The following is a 12,012-nucleotide window of genomic DNA, read 5'->3' as shown; positions in this document are numbered from 1 at the left end:
TATCCATCAGTTCCTCTGGTAGAGCTTGGCTACCCTCCCCATGGCCCCCGCACCCCTTGTCTCCATCCACCCAACAACCCCAGCACCCCTAACCCGGGCTCCTGTCCCCAGGGCCCCTGTCTCTCCCATCCTCCCTCCTTGTGCCCACCCCACATCCCCGGCCCCCTACCGCCTCGCCCCCCCCCCCCCCCCACCTTTACCCTGCTTCCCCGCCACCTGTTCTCCCGTGCCCCCCTCCTGTGTCCCTCGAAACCCTGTACCACCTTAACCCATTCTCCCAGTGCCCAATCCCATCCCCTCCAAACACCCTGACCTCGCCCCCACCGTCTGAACCCTCCCACCCCATGAACAGTGCTGCCCAGAGCGGTGGTCCTTACTTTGAACCAGAGAATGTCTGGTAACGGTTTCCCTTCGACCACCACAGCCAGCCTCGCTGTCTCCTCTGGGCTCACCACCATGTCTTCCATGATGGACTCAAACCGGGGGGCCTCTGTAACACAACGGACACGGCTGAAGATCCCAAACCCAGTTTCGGATTTGCGGAATTGCAGCCCACCCCCTTCCCCTGACCACGATGGGACGTGAAGGTTCCCCGCAGAATGAGGGTGCTCTTGTGTGGTCCACAAGAAAGTTACCCTTCCCCACCTGAGCCGTCCCCTCCCAGTGCTCCGGTATCCTTGAAGTCAGGCTACGCTGGTGCCAGAGGTAGGCCCCCAGGCCCTGAGGGGTTGTTGGGATTTAAGCTGCCCTCTCACGCAGCCCACACTCACTGGTCCCCAGGCTGGCTCTCTCGATGCTGATGGAGTGCCACAGCGCCTGGGGTACCCTTTCTGGGGTGGGACCTCTAACTGGTCTGTTCCCTCATTTCGACTCGTGCGTTCCCACAATTTCACAGAACCACAGAGTACTGATGGTGCAGGATGAGGCCATTCAGCCCATCATTTAGAAGACGAGCGGGGCGAAATTCCCCCGATGCCCTGGCTGCATCCTTTAGCCAGGGTCAGACTGTCTGACCGTATGCCCACTTGCATGGATAGCTGCGTTTTCTTACATTGCTCCGGTGATAACACTTCAGGAAGCAAATAGCCGATTGGTAGATCAGAACCAGTTAGGTGATGACTGACAGTTAACAGCCCAGCTTTGCTTGTAATGTGATGGAGGTGGCAGGCTGGTCAATTGTATCAATAGCCTGCTCCAGAGAAAGAACTGAAAGTACCCATCCAGCCCGTACTGCGAAAACTCAAAAACACCGTATCCAGCACAGGATGGGAGTCAGCGATTGGGCAGTATTTGCTAAATAATGCTGAGTGTGCTGAGGACGACACCAACAGCCAGTTTCAGACAGTCAGTGGGGCTCGCATTGTGGTGCATTTACACACGCTGGAGGCTGTATATATTGATGCAGGGGACCCTGGTCTTTATAGGCTGAAGGAACATGCACATGCACTGAGTCCATTTCAACTCAACAAAACAGGCATCAGCCACATTACAGTGATACAGGTTACAGCACAGGAAAAGGCCATTCAGCCCATCGAGTCTGCACTGGTCAATAAAGCATTCTGGTTCATACCTCAAGTCAGCGCCTTGACAAATCAGAGCCAAGTAGCCTAGTTTAAATTTAAATGAAACTTGACAGTTAACTGTCGGTCATCACCCAATTGACGCCCATTTTCATGGCAGCAATTCCACCAATTACAAGCAACTTGCAAACCAATCAGTGTTCCCTTCCCAAACAGTATAAATATTGTTTTCTCTTTACTGTGGTGTTTCTTGTGAATTTTCTGAAGGAGTTTAAGGTAAAGCTTCCAAGAAAGCATGCCTTTCATCATTAAAACCCAACTTCAGGAGACTTTGTGAAGTGTTTTGGGATGCACTGAGGATGCTAGAGGAAATGCAAATCTCTCGGGGTCTCGGGTGCAGGAAACAAGCAGGAAGACTGCTCACCTGCCAGGAGCAGAGCTATTCGACAGGAATCTTCTCCATGTTTGTTCCTAGCTGTGACCATCAGCTCTCCAACATCAGCCTTTCCAACTTTCACAATCTTCAGCATGTGCTGGTCATCATCGGGCATGCACAGCTCATAGATCCGAGGTTTGTTGGTCAATTCCACGCCATTCCTGTCAATGGTCAACCAGGTAAGATTGGGATCAATAAGCCGCATTCACAATGTTGCTGGAGCTGGACGGTTTGAGCTACAGGGAGAGGCTGGATGGGCTAGGCATACATATTCCCTGCAGCATTGGAGGCTGGGAGGTGATCTTATAGAAGGTTATAAAGCCCATGGGAGGGTGTGGATAGGGTAAATAGCCAAAGTCTTTTCCCTAGGGTGGGGGGGAGTCTAAAACTAGAGGGGCATAGGTTTAAGGTGAGAGGGGAAAGGTTTAACAGGGACCCATTGCATTCCAATTTCCCAGCACTTCGCCTGTAGCCTTGACATTACAGGTGCACATCTAGACATGTCTTCAAAGTTATGAGGGTCTCTGCTTCCCCCCCCCTTACATGCAGTGAGTTCCAGATTCCCAACACCCTCTTGATGGGCAAAATTTTCCTCACATCTCCTCTGAACCTTCCGTCCCCTACCTCAAATCTATGCTCCGAGTCATTAATCCCTCCAAACAAATAGAAAGGATCCTTCCTGTCTACCCTGTTGACGTGACTCATCATTTTATACATTTCAATCATGTCTCCTCTTGGTCTCCATTGCTCAAAGGAAAACAACTCCAGTTTGTCCAACCTCCTGATGTAGGTCCCTTGCAGCCAGAAACAGGGGAATTTATAACGGGGAGCATAGAAATGGCCAACGAATTAAATTCATACTCTCCTTCCGACTTCATAAAGAAGAACAAAAATAACATTCCAGAAATAATGAAGATCGCAGGACTTAGTGAGAGAGAGGAATGAAGTAAATCTGTATTAGTGGAAAAATGGTGTTAGAGAAATTGATGGGAGTGAAGGCTAATAAATTTCCAGGGCCTAAGAGTCTACATCCCAGTCTATTTAGGGAAGTGGCCGTAAAAATAGTGGATGCATCAGTGATCATCTTTGAAGATTCTTTAGACTCTGGATCAGTTCCCACAGATTGGAGGGTTGTTAATATAATTCCAGTATTTAGAGGGGGAGGTATGAATAAAACAGGGAATTATGGATCGGTGACTTTAATATCGGTAATGGGGTCAGTGTTGGAGCCCTTCATCAAAGATTTTGCAGCACAGTACGTAGAAAACAGTGGTAGAATCAGGCGATCAGTATGGATTTACAAAAAGGAACTTATGCTTGTCAAATCTGCTGGAATTCTTCAAGAATGTAACCAGTAGAGTGAATCAGGGAGAGCCAGTGGATGTGGTTTATTTGGGCACTTTGAAGACTTTTAACAAAACTCCTTGTAGAGATTAATGTATGAAATTAAAGCACACGCTATTGGAGTAGTGCATTGAGACAGAAAATTGATTGGCAAACATGAAACAAATGTACAGGACTTGGTGAGGAAGAATATTTTGTGTAGTTCTGGTCTCCTTTTCCGAGGAAAAATGCTCTTGTTCTCGAGGGAGTGCAGGGAAGGTTTACCAGGCTGATCCCGGGGATGGTGGGACTGACATATGAAGAAATTGAGCTGGTTAGGATTATATTCACTGGAGTTTAGAAGAACTGGGGGCGGGGAATTGCATAGAAACCTATAATTTCTGACAGGACTAGACAAGTTAGGAGTGTGATGGAATACTCCCCACTTGCCTGGATGGGTACAGCCCCAACAACACACAAGAAGCTCGACACCATCCAGGACAAAGCAGCTGCTTGATTGGCACCACATCCACAAACATCCCACTCCCTCCACCACCAACGCTCAGTAGCAGCAGTGTGTACTATCTACAAGATGCACTGCAGAAATTCACCAAAGATCCTCAGGCAGCACCTTCCAAACCCACGGCCTCTTCCATCCAGAAGGACAAGGGCAGCAGATACATGGGAACACCATCCCATGCAAGATTGTGCAGTCCCTCACCAAGCCTGTCTGTGATAGCTCCCACTCACCCTCAGAAGCACAGGCTTGCCATTACCTTGTCCATGAGACTTCTGCCTGCACATAATTCAGGGTGCAGGTAATGCAGCTGCTCTGGTTTTCCACAGCAAACACTTCATCTGGCTTGTCAGTAAAACAAGGAGCTTCCTCCAGATAGGGACCTGCAGAAAGGATGAGTGAGCTAATGTCAACGTCTGTCCTTGTCATTCTTCCCATAGCATTCCCAGCTCAGAGCAAGAGGAATCTGCTCCAAAGACTAGAAAGCAAATAGAATCCCTAAGGTTCAGATCAAGGCCACTTGGCCCATCGAGTTCTCACAAACCCTCCAAAGAATGATCTACTACCGTATCCCTGTAACCCTGCAATTCCCATGCAATTTAGCATGGGCAATCCACCCTAATCTAGTCATGGTAGCCCAGTGATTAGCACTGCTGCCTCACAGTGCCAGGAATACAGGTTCGATTCTACCCTCAGGTAACTGTCTGTGTGGAGTTTGCACATTCTCCCCGTGTCTGCGTGGGTTTCCTCTGGGTGCACCGGTTTCCTCTCACAGTCCAAAGGTGTGCAGGTTAGATTAGATTAGATTCCCTACAGTGTGGAAACAGGCCGTTTGGTCCAACAAGTCCACACCGCCCCTTGGAGCATCCCACCCAGACCCAACCCCCATAACCCACACACCCCTGAACACTATGGACAATTTAGCATGGCCAATCCACCCAGCCTGCACATCTTTGGACTGTGGGAGGAAACCGGAGCATCCAGAGGAAACCCACACAGACACGGGGAGAATGTGCAAACTCCACACAGACAGTCCCCCAAGGCGGGAATCGAACCCAAATCCCTGGCACTGTGAGGCTACAGTGCTAACCACTGAGCCACCGTGACTAGAATCTGAACACACTTCATTGACAGTTACATACTTCAAGACATTGTGAAATTGGGAATGGTGATGTAGAAATTACTTCCCAGTGGTATCATGGAGAAAAACCAGAAACAGAAAAAGGAAAAGGCCACTCGGCCCCTCAAACTAATCCACCAGTTGAAACCTTTTCCTTCAACTCAACTTTCCCGTCCATTCACTGATTCTCTCACCATCCAATGTTATATTGATTTCCATCATGAATATCTCGAACAGTACTGTTCCTGATAACATGATTCAATGTAGCAGACTCTGCAGGTGGGTAAAATTGCCTTTCATTGTCATTTCTTAATCAATTAATTGGATGTGGGTGTCGCTGGCTGGGCCCAGCATTTCTTGCCCGTCCCTAGTTGCCCCTTGAGAAGGTGGGGGTGAGCTGCCTTCTTGAGCCACTGCAGCCCATGTGCTGTAGGTTGACCCACAAAGTCCTTAGGAAGGGAATTTCAGGATTTTGATCCAGCAACACTGAAGGGACAGTGACATATTTCCAAGTCAGGATAGAGAGTGGCTCGGAGGGGAACTTGGAGGGGGTGGTGCTCCCATGTATTTTTTTTAAGTTCACTCAAAGGATGAGAGCATCGCTGGCCAGGCAGCATTTATTGCCCATCCCTAATTGCCCAGAAGAGTCAACAACCACATTGCTGTGGGTCTGGAGTCACATGTAGGTGAGATTAAGTAAGGATTCCTTCCCTAATGAATATTAGTGAACCAGATGGGTTTTTCTGACAATCGACAATGAATTCCTGGTCATCATTAGACTCTTAATTCCATAAATAGATTTTATTTGTGGAATTCAAGTTCCACCACCATGGGATTTGAAGCCGAGTTTCCAGAACATGAACTAAATTTTTGGATTAATAGTCTATTGATAATATCGTTAGGCTATGGCCTCCACTTATCAGCTGCCCTTGTCCTTCTGGATGGAAGTGGGTCGTGGGTTTGGAAGGTGCTGCCTGAGGAGCTTTGGTGAATTTCTGCAGTGCATCTTGTATATGGTACACACTGCTGCTACTGAGCGTCTACTCTTGTTAAGATCTCGAGAATTTTACACATTTGGTCTAAACTCCAGAGGATTTTAAATTTTTGAGAGCGCAGTGCTGCTTGGGAGTAGCAGACCCGATCCGAGCTCTGCGGACGGGAGTGTCTTCTTGCCTCAATTCTACTGATCCATTTCACTATCCTGAAGATCTGAACCAGATTCACTGGATATTCTACAGGATATAGCTTCAAGCCAGTTCAATGCACCTTGATTAGCATAACCTCTCAGTTCCAGTATAATCCCATTAAATAGGGGGTGGCTCAGTGGCTCACTGGACCCGGGTTTGATTCCAGCCTCGGGTGACTGTCTGTGCGGAGTTTGCACATTCTCCCCGTGTCTGCGTGAGTTTCCTCCGGGTGCTCTGGTTTCCTCCCACAGTCCAAAGATGTGCAGGTTAGGGTGGATTGGCCAAATGAAATTGCCCCATGCTAGTGTCTAGGAATGTGCAGGCTGGGTGGGTAAGCCATGGGAAATGCAGGGTTGGGCTGGGGTGGGAGTGTTGGTGTGGACTCAATGGGCTGAATGGCCTGCTTCCACACTGTAGGGTTTCTACTGGAACATCAATTTTGGATTTTCCCTGGTTCTAATTTCCCTGCCCCTAATTCCCTTTCTCCAATGTGGAGGCCAGAACTGTACAGCGCATGGACTGCAGCGGTTCAAGAAAGCAGCTCCCCCCCCGACCTTCTCATGGGGCAACTAGGGACGGGTCGTAAACACCAACCCAGCCAGTGACACCCACATCCAATAAACAGGGTGAACTTGCCCCATTGTGATCCGACAAAAGTGTGATGTGAGTTTAACATCATTTCCCTGCTTCACGTTCCATTCATTGAGAATGGAGCCCAGTCCTCGGTTTTGTGTTTGCAAATGGCCCAGTGTCACTCAGTTACCATCTCCCCCACCGCCCCCCCGGGGTCGGTCAGTTCACTGGACTCGCCACACACAGGCTCCTTACCTCTGTCCAGGAGTTTAATGGGCTCTGAGACGGGGGAGGGCTTGCTGCAGCTCTTTGATGTTGCACTCTGGACCCGGAAGAGGTACACACTGCCTTTGTTCAGGCCCTGGACGGTGTAGCTGGTCTCCCTGACGTTGGTTTTCAGGACGTGCCACTGATGAGTCCCCACCACCTGGCTTTGAATAACATAGGTCAGCGTGGCAGGATCTGCAAGGCATGAGGGGAGAATCATCACCAACATGCACTCACACTCACACTCACACTCACACACGCCGCCACGCACACACGCTCACACTCACACTCACTCCCACTCACACTCATACACTCCGTCACGCACACACGCTCACACTCACTCACACTCACACTCAAACACTCCGTCATGCACACATGCTCACACTCACTCACACTCCCACTCACACTCATACACTCCGTCACACTCACACTCACTCCCACTCACACTCATACACTCCATCACGCACGCACACTCACACACTCCGCCACACACACAGACTCACACTCACACACTCCGCCACGCACACACACTCACACTCACTCCCACTCACATTCATACACTCCGTCACGCACACACACTCACTCTCACTCACACTCACGCTCATACACTCCATCACACACGCACACTCACACTCACTCCCACTCACACTCATACACTCCGTCACGCACGCACGCACTCACACACACACACACACACACACACACACACACACACACACACATACAACCACGCACGTACAGGGGACAGTGTGTAATACCGAATTCCTGACTCTGTGTTCCTGATATCTGAGGAATATGGTTACATGGCTCCGACTTCAGAAGGTTGGAATTTTTATTTTATTCATTCACGGGATGAGGGTGTCCCGGCAGAGGGCCATAATCTCTGAATATAGGGACATTCCATCAAAACAGTGACGCGGTGGAATTTCTTCACCCAGAGTGGGGTGAATCCACAGAATTCCTGACCACAGAGGGGCTGCCGAGGCTGGCTCAGTACATTCAGGGCTGGGATGGATGTTCGGCCAGCATTTACTGCCCATCCCTAATTGCACAGGGGACAGTTAAGAGTCAACCACATTGCTGAGGGTCTGGAGTCACATGTAGGCCAGACCAGGTAAGGATGGCAGTTCCCCTCCCTAAAGGACATTAGTGAACCAGGTGGATTTTTCCCGACAATCGACAATGGATTCACAGCCATCATTAGATTCTTAATTCCAGATATTTTATTGGATTCAAATTCCACCATCTGCCATGGTAGGATTCAAACCCGTATCCCTGGAACATTATTTGGGTCTCTGGATTAAAATTCCAGCAATAATGCCACTAGGCTATTGAGTTTCCATATCCTAGTCTCCCATGTCTGGTCGAATAGTACAGCATGTTCAATGGGCTGAATGATCTACTCCCGTCACTATGTGTGTGTGTTTATCAGTGCCAGCCAGCGTATGCATATAGGTGGCTGTCTAGAACACAGAACACAGAACATAGAACAGTACAGCACAGTACAGGCCTTTTGGCCCACAATGCTGTGCTGAACTTTTACCCTAAACCTAAGGTCTATCTAACCTCCACCCTTACCTTATACTATCATCCATATGCCTATCTAATAGCCACTTAAATGCCCCTAATGAGGCCAACTCCACTACCCTCTCCAGTAATGCATTCCACTCCCCGACCACTCTCTGAGTAAAGAACCTATCTCTGATGCCTCCCCTATATCTACCTCCACTCACTTTAAAACTATGTCTCCTCATAATAGCTACCTCCACCCTAGGAAAAAGTCTCTAGCTGTCTATTCTATCTATAACGCAGATCATTTTGCACACCTCTATCAAGTCATCTCTCATCCTTCGTCGTTCTAAAGAGAAAAGCCCTAGCTCTCCCAACCTTTCCTCATAAGACCATCCCTCCGTTCCAGTAACATCCCGATAAATCTCCTCTGCACCTTTTCCAACGCTTCCACATCTTTCCTGTAATGAGGTGACCAGAACTGGACACAATACTCCAGATGTGGCCAAACCAGGCTTGTGTACAGCTGGAGCATAACTCCATGGCTCTTGAACTCAATCCCTCTATTAATGAAAGCTAACACACCATACACCTTCTTAACAACTCTGTCCACCTGGGTGGCAGCTCTTAGGGAAGTATGAACATGAACCCCGAGATCCCTGCTCCTCCACACTGCCAAGTATCTTTCTGTTAACCTTATACTCTGCTTTCGAGTTTGTCCTTCCAAAATGAATCACCTCACACTTTTCAGGACTAAACTCTATCTGCCACTTCTCAGCCCAGCTCTGCATCCTATCAATGTCCCTTTGTAACCTAGAACATCCCTCCACACTATCCACAACGTGACCCACCTCTGTATGGTCCACGAACTTGCTAATCCACCCTTCCACTCCTTCATCCAAATCATTTACAAAAATCACAAAAAGAAGAGGACCCAGTACAGATCCCTGTGGTACCCCACTCATAACTGAGCACCTCTCCCTGGTGTGCCAGTGTGGGGGTGTTGACATGTCAAACTTCACATCTTTCTGTCCCAACAATGAAAGGGTTGCATTTTAATGGTGCCTGCTGTGATGCAGGGTTTCCCAGAATTTTTTAGCAATTTTACCTGTTATTTATAGACACTGTAGGGGATCGGTTAGCTCAGTAAGCTGGACAGCTGGTTTGTGATGCAATGTGACATTCACCGCCTGGGTTCAATTCCCACATCAGCTAAGATGACCATGAAAGGCTCTCCTTCCGAGTCTCTCCCCTCATCTGAGACATGGTAGCCCTCAGGTTAAATCGCTGCCAGCTCTCTATCTCTCTCTAATGAGAAAACAGCCCTAAGGTCTGCTTGGGCTTTAGCTAAAACAATAAAACATAGGAGCAGAAGTAGGCCATTCAGCCCATTGAGTTTGCTCCACCAATCAATGAGATCATGGCTGTTCTGATAATCCTCAACTCCGCATTCCTGCCTTGTCTCTATAACCCTTGCTTCCCCTTACTGACGAAAACTCTGTCTCAGCCTTGAGTATACTTACTGACCCAGCCTCAACAGCACCTCAGTGGTAAGGAATTCCACACTGCTTCCTGAGAGAAGAAATTCCTCCATATCTGAGTTTTAACTGGGTGCCCCTACATTGTGAGATTATCACCCTCTGCTGGTCCTGCATTTCCCCAACGTGGGAAACGACCTCTCAGCATTGATTCCGAAGAACCTTGTATGATTCTGTGAGATCTCCTCTCGTTCTTCTAAACTCCATTGCGTGCAGCCCAACCTACTCAACCTTTCCTCATTAGACAGTCCCTCTGTATCTGGTACCAGCTGAGTGAATCTTCTCTGGACTGCCTCCAATGCCCTACAGCTTTCCTTAGATATGGGGCCCAAAACTGTTTTGTGTATTCCAGCGGTGTTCTGCATAATTTTAGCAAAACCTCCCTTTTTTTCTGTCTGTTTCCTTTGAAATACAGGCCCACATTCCATTTGCTTTTCGTATTATTCGCTGAACTTGGATACTGGCTCTTTGTGATTCATGCACAATACTCCCTAATCCCTCCTTGTTGTAGCTGTCTGCAGTCGTTCTCCATTTAAGTAATATTCAGCTCCTCTCTTCCTCCTGCCAGTGTGAATAACCTCATATTTTCCCACGTGATATCCCATCTGCTGCGTATTTCTTATCTTGCTTCACCAGTCTGTATCCCACTGCCAATCCTTGTGTTATTCTCACCACTGTGTTTCCGCCCGGATTTGTCCCGTTCGCGACAGAACATTCCCCTCCCTCGTGCAGGCCATGAATATATATGGTAATGACTTTGGCAGGGTGTTTGATAAAGTCTCTGTTTTAAGCCTCAAAATGTCAAAGGCTAATCCTGAACCTGCTGAAGAAGCTGCGCTGAAGCAGGAGGAGACGGGGCATGGGCTGGGCGTGACCGACAGATGTCCCACATAACTGAGTCCACACCCCATCTATTTACAATATTTGTTAACAACTTAGATGACAGAGCAGTTAAAGAAATCAACAGATTCGGCACTAGTGTGGGAAAACGATGCTGAGGGAGAGGACCAGCCGTGATCTCTAGTCAAGCAGCCAAACAGCCCTGGATGGGCTGAATGGACTCTTCCTGTACAATCACTGACTAGTGGTTACCAGGAGGCTATGTTTATTTCAGATTTTACTCGCAGGAGAAGCGCTAAATTCAAATTTTTAACCATCTACCAGAACCCATGTCTCCTAGGACAATACCCCAGGGTTAAACATTGAACATAGAACAGTGCGACACAGTCCAGGCCCTTCGTCCCACAATGTTGTGCTGACCTATTACCCTACTAAGATCAATCTACCCTGCATACCCTACATTTCACTATCCTCCATGTGCCTATCCAAGAGTCGCTTAAAAGTCTCTAAAGTATCTGACCCCACTACCACTGCCAGCAGCACATTCCACACACCCACCACTCCTCTGGGTTGCTGGCCCAGGGACACTACCATCTTCCCCTGACCTGGGATGTCTATGCTTTGAGCTCTTTCAGGGTGGGTCACGAACCCCACAACGTTCTGACTGACTGTTAATGTCTGTTCAGAGATGCCCAAAAGCACGGAAGAAGCTGAGAGTGGGCACTCTGTCTGACCCAATGACATCACACAATTACGCAGTACGCCAAAGGTCCTTCAGCCCATTGAGTCGACCAGCGTGAACTATACTAATCCCACTTTCTCCCATTAGGTCCGTATGAATGTTATGACACTTTAAGAGTTAATCCAAGCATTTTGTAAAGGTTCTGAGCTTTACCGCCTCAACTATACTCCAGGCAATGCATTCCAGATCCCCACACTTCCTCCGGGTGATTCAGTTTACCTCAAATCCCCTCTAAACCATAAGACCATAAGACATAGGAGTGGAAGTAAAGCCATTCGGCCCATCAAGTCCACTCCGCCATTTAAATCATGGCTGATGGGCATTTCAACTCCACTTCCCTGCACTCTCCCCGTAGCCCTTGATTCCTTCTGAGATCAAGAATTTGTCGATCTCTGCCTCGAAGGCATCCAACATCCTGGCCTCCACTGCACTCCGTGGCA

At 48.5% G+C, this 12,012-nt stretch overlaps 1 protein-coding gene across 1 annotated transcript in view; it reads right to left on the bottom strand.

Moving 5' to 3' along the window:
• Positions 1 to 12,012, bottom strand: part of spega (striated muscle enriched protein kinase a) — a 274,095-nt gene that overhangs the window by 89,260 nt on the left and 172,823 nt on the right. Inside the window, exons 16-19 of the mRNA XM_059647655.1 lie at positions 6,932 to 7,138; positions 4,056 to 4,179; positions 1,945 to 2,117; positions 378 to 490 (exon numbers count right to left, since the gene is read on the bottom strand). Coding sequence (XP_059503638.1) covers positions 378 to 490; positions 1,945 to 2,117; positions 4,056 to 4,179; positions 6,932 to 7,138 — 617 coding nt within the window. The remainder of the gene's footprint in view (positions 1 to 377; positions 491 to 1,944; positions 2,118 to 4,055; positions 4,180 to 6,931; positions 7,139 to 12,012) is intronic.

This window comes from Stegostoma tigrinum, chromosome 7 (genome assembly GCF_030684315.1).
Source record: "Stegostoma tigrinum isolate sSteTig4 chromosome 7, sSteTig4.hap1, whole genome shotgun sequence".
Taxonomy (NCBI): Eukaryota; Metazoa; Chordata; class Chondrichthyes; order Orectolobiformes; family Stegostomatidae; genus Stegostoma; species Stegostoma tigrinum.
Note: the sequence above shows the minus strand (reverse complement) of the source record. Positions and strands in the feature narration are given on the sequence as shown.